Source organism: Sinocyclocheilus rhinocerous, unplaced genomic scaffold (genome assembly GCF_001515625.1).
Source record: "Sinocyclocheilus rhinocerous isolate Xijiao unplaced genomic scaffold, SAMN03320098_v1.1 scaffold1210, whole genome shotgun sequence".
Classification (NCBI taxonomy): Eukaryota; Metazoa; Chordata; class Actinopteri; order Cypriniformes; family Cyprinidae; genus Sinocyclocheilus; species Sinocyclocheilus rhinocerous.
The window spans coordinates 178,127-183,342 of NW_015666175.1; the positions used below are offsets into that span (position 1 = coordinate 178,127).

At 34.5% G+C, this 5,216-nt stretch overlaps 1 protein-coding gene across 1 annotated transcript in view; it reads right to left on the bottom strand.

Annotated features, from left to right (window-relative positions):
• LOC107731989 (pleckstrin homology domain-containing family D member 1-like) overlaps positions 1-5,216 on the bottom strand; it is a 19,973-nt gene that overhangs the window by 10,526 nt on the left and 4,231 nt on the right. Inside the window, exons 9-13 of the mRNA XM_016543212.1 lie at positions 4,699-4,792; positions 4,238-4,428; positions 3,074-3,206; positions 2,556-2,700; positions 1,262-1,405 (exon numbers count right to left, since the gene is read on the bottom strand). Of these exons, the coding sequence (XP_016398698.1) occupies positions 1,262-1,405; positions 2,556-2,700; positions 3,074-3,206; positions 4,238-4,428; positions 4,699-4,792 (707 nt within the window). The remainder of the gene's footprint in view (positions 1-1,261; positions 1,406-2,555; positions 2,701-3,073; positions 3,207-4,237; positions 4,429-4,698; positions 4,793-5,216) is intronic.

The window sequence follows — 5,216 nt, forward strand, 5'->3', positions numbered from 1 at the left end:
TCCAGTCGTGTCTGACAACTGAATATGCTGGAGTTTGTTTTTGGATGAGTGAGGAGAATTTTTCTTGAAACCCTCCCGAACAACATTTGGTGATGTACATAGAAGCTGTTCAACTAATCTCTGCAATTCTCCAGCTGTGATCTTTGGCCACTCAAACTCTCGTCCTCACCGTGCATTAGGATGATATAGGCACACGTCCTCTTCCAGGCAGATTTGTAACATCTTTAGTTGATTGGAAACTCTTAATTATTGCCCTGATGGTGGAAAAGGGGATTTTCAATGCTTTAGCCATTTTCTTACAGCCACTTTCTCTTTTGTAAAGCTTAAAAACCTTGTTCTGCTAAAAAAAAAAAAATGTAAATATGAATGGGAATATACTTCAGAGATAAGAATTTCTAGGGGTGCCAATAATTCTGGTCAACATGCATTGGAGAAAAAACATTTATTTCATAATGTGAGATTTATTTTCAGATCATGTAGCCGCCTTTGCTCATATTTATCAAGGGTGCCAATATTAGTGGAGGGCACTATATCAACAAAAATCCAGTAACTTTATTGCAATAAATATAATATAACTATAATTTAATATATAGTTTTCTTTTGTCATTTAATAAGTATGCTCATTCAGGCTGTATTTATTTGATCCAAAATGAATGAATGAATAAATAAATCTATATTAAAATATATAAAAGTATAATTTCTGTGATGGCAAAGCTGAATTTCAGCATCATTACTCCAGTCTTCAGTGTCACATGATACTTCTGAAATTATTCTAATATACTGATTTGTTATGCAAAAAACATTTCTTATTATTATTAATGTTGAAACAGTTGCACTGCTTAATATTTTTGTGCAAACCATGATGCATTTTCTTATTATTTGATGAATAGAACATTCAAAAGTACATTTATTTGAAATATAATCTTTTTTAAAACATGCTTTCGCTTTTAAAATAATTCTAAACCACACTAATAATTCTATCAAAAAGTAGTCAAATTAAAGTCAAATTACGAAGAAAAAAAGTTGCATTTAACATGTTAACAGGTTAATATTAACTTATTTATGTATTAAATGTTTAACAAATTTAAGAAAAAAAAAAAAAAAAAAACTCCTTCAATCAAACAAAAAAAAGGGCTAATAGCAGAATAGCAGATTTCTCAGAACACCGGCATAAATGCATAGGTCAGCTCAATATGAAATTACCACTAATGGTATTATTTAGTTTAGAATTTCATCATGTGTGCATACGTGTAACACTTACACCAGTGCTGCCTGGAGGCCCGTCTCTGGATACGGCAACTTTTGATGCGTCGAGCAGCAGCTTTATGCAGATACACGGCGTTCTTCATGATGGATGGTAACTTGGCTTCAATCTCCGCAGCACAAATACATTCCTCAAAGAACTCTAGAGGTACAATGCACACCATTAAAGGGATAGTTCACCCGAAAATGAAAATCCTGTCATCATTTAATCACCCTCATGTTGTTCCAAACCTGTATGAGTTTCTTTCTTCTGCTGAGCATAATATAAGATAGTTTGAAGAATGCTGGCAACCATGCCTTAAATAAATGGACATTACTGTATAAATGCAAATTAAATCCTTTTTTTTTTTTTTTAAAGGGGTCATATGATGCTGCTAAAAAGAAGGTCCTCAGAGAAAATACATTTCAGTACTAATTTACTTTGCTGTTGGCAAACTGGGTTTGGATGCACTTGACTTTACAAAATTAATATTTTAATTTATTCATTTATCTTTTTCTTAATGGTTGAGTTGGAACGGATATTGAAGAAAAGACTGCCAACATCCCAGCATGCCTGGGAACTCATTCAGTGCCATTTAAAAGCCTCCCAGGATGCACGTCGTAAAGACAGTATGTGGTGGCAATGGCTTTACAAATAAGGTGGTTTAAGTATTTCTACTGACTCATAAGACAATGGACCAGCAACCACACAGACAACAGCTGCCTCTTTTTGCTTTATGTTTTCAATAAGCCCTCTTTTTGCGCTGGATAAAAAAAAACTATTTAGTAAGCCCTTTAAATCCAGAGTTATATAAATTATTTTTATTATTAATTATTTATTAATTTCTTGATCAAAATGCAGTGGCTTCTTAAAGTTTACTAGTTCACCCTTAGTTTTTATTTTTATTTTTATTTTTTATTAAACCTAAGAGGTTTCTGTTCAGGTAACTAAAACTTTGAAGATCCAAAAACGTTATAAAGGCGTCGTCAAACAAATCCATATGAATGTTTTAATTCAAGTGTCAATAATCTGTTTCAGGTTTCATTAAAAAATATCTTAAAGGGGTCATATGGAGTGTTACAAGCTCTTGGTGCATAAAGAAGATCTGTAAAGTTGCAAAGACTAAAGTCTCAAATCCAAAGAGATATTCTTTATAAAAGTTAAGAGTCAACCACGCCTACCTAAAACGGCTCATTCTAACACGCCCCCACATGTCTACATCACGATGTGGGAAGATTTGCATAACGCCGCCCAAATGTTCACACAAAGAAAGAAGGCGTAACTATGACATGAGCTAATGGAATGTACTCACTGCGGAGATGGCTGACGTCTCCTTTCATTTTTTCATCCCTCTCACAGGTGCGTTCTATTGCATTTAGACCCTGCTCGAGATCTTGCAGGGCCTCCTCAGCCAATTTCAGCCTACGCTCCAGTTCCACACGAGACTCCATCTCCGCCTGTTACACACACACACACACACACACACGCACACACAAACAACATATAATGTATATTATGAAGACAGGGTGTAAGGGAGATACATTTTAGAAGGGAGAGGTATGGAGGAGGAGACAGACATGGGCCTTTATAGAATTTCAATTGATTTTTCTATCAGTAAGAAGTGATAATAGATGTGCAGATGATCCAGAGATGCAGGAGAGGTAATGCGATACATTTGTTGCATGTAACCTAATAACACTGTATGTTAGATCCAAAGCAAAAATATCATAGCACCCATAAAAGAATAGTGAGAATTTTTGCAATGTTCCACACTCAGATTTACATCCAGATTTTTTAAAATTCACAGTTTGATGGCACTTTATTTTGCACCTTCAGCTCTTCTTCGGTGTGCTGTTTGTCTGCTGTGAGCTGTGTGAGCGACTGCTGGAGGGCTTGAGCTTGAGATGAATAAAACTCTCTCTCCTCCTGCAGAACTTTGGCTCTCTTTTCATTTTCTTTCAGCCTGCAGGGGGCGACAGAGAGAAGGTCTGGCTGATTGCCATCAAAACAAGGCTGTAGAAAAGAGAGCACTGGAGTGTGGTTTGTGATAAGATGCCAGAGATGCTATATTTGCAGAGGCTCACCGTTTCCTGTGTTAAAGTACAAAATAAATTATTTATCATATTTGTTTGCATTCTTTTCCTAATCTTTACATGAAATATAATTAATTAAATTATTTTTAATTAATTCATATATTTTTTATTTATTTATGAGTACAGATTGCTGCATAATACATAGTATTTACTGAATATTACCTACTGTTTTTTAGTATGTAAAACAGTACTCAGAATATTTTAAAATATAGAATGGCACTGAAGAAGCTTGTGTGTTTTTTTTTTTGCTAATTTTCTGCATTTCTAAAATAAATAAGGTAATTTTGCATACAAATTGATGTATTAAATTTGCAATGTAATTTAAAGTAATTTATGTATTCAAATTTAAATACATTTTTGTATTAATTTTAATACAAGTTTAATAAAAGTTTTGGCAGTCTAAATAGAAGTAGTAGCCTATATATTTAATCATGTATTCAAGTAATCTAACATTTTTTTAAAGAGTACACAACAGTTAGCAGAAATAAGACTTCACAATTTTTGAAACCAAGTAAAAAAATCAATGATATCTTATCAGTTTGTTGTTTATAAATTTGTTGTATCATGCGTAATGGACCATACAGCAGAGTCACATTTATTTATATCCTGATTTTAAGGTCACTCATACCCGCTAGCCAATCCACTCTCTGTCTTTTGTGCTTTATTCGCATCTAATCAATAGACTGGCTTATTTAGGGATCAATGTGCATTTCCATTGTCATGGTCTCAACAGTCCATTTATTCTAATGCACTTCCTGGACAAACAAATGGCTCTAGAATCTACATTCCAAATAACTATTTTGTTTCCCTGGAACAGGAAATTGCTGTATACTCTTAAAAATCTCGAAATACGAAAATAATATTTTGTAATGAAACATTTTTATCGTCCAGATTTTCTCACCTTTCTTCTGCCTGTTCTTTCTCTTTAAGCAGGCTCCTCATCTGCTCCTCGATTTCCCGCAGGTTGCCCTGAAGCTGCACCTCTGGATTCTGAGAGTCTAAAGAAGCCAGCCGATCACTTCCTGTTTCAGCCACATCCTGTCCTCTTTCTCGCAGAAGCGCGAGGGTACGCTTTTTTTCTTGGGATAACTCCTGAAGAGACAGAGTCAGACTTTTGCTATGGACCTTTTTATTTTTTTTAATGGGACACACCTCATGGATAATAACAAGCCACAACGTCATTGTAAAATGTCTTTCATATAACTCTGCAGTCTCATTTTTCTCACATTACATAATTTCACCTCAGATCAGTCCTGCTGTGCTTCACATCTGGGTCCTCCTGATCACACCCGGTTTACTAGGATTTTGTACGAATTTTTTTTATTTTAAATATCATATTTTAAAATGTTTATTTCCGGATACCTCTAAAGACTTCTGCAGAAGTGTGGTAAGATTATGAAGCTCCTCTTTCTCATTTTCCACTCCTGTCAGACACTGAGCAGTACCGTCCAGATCTCTACCAACACAAAACAACAGAAAATGTTTCAGAGGAAGTTCATCTATGTTCAGGGTAAATTTAACATGTTAATTATTAATGTCATATTTTATGCATACAAATGCTGGATTGCTATCAAACCCCATTTATTATGGCTGGACAAGATAGATAGATAGATAGATAGATAGATAGATACTGATTGGATGAGTGTCTTACAGTTTAATTTGATCTTGTTCTGCTCTCAGCTCTTGAACCACTTCCTCAAACTTCTGCTTTTCTTCCTCCAGCAATTGATTCAGTCTCTCCAGCTCCTACCAAACACAGATACACTCACATGAACACACATATGTTTACATATTTATCCATCACTCACTTTACATGCATTGATTGAATATCTAAACATATCTGTGTACAAACCTATACCATAATATACTTAAACACTGCA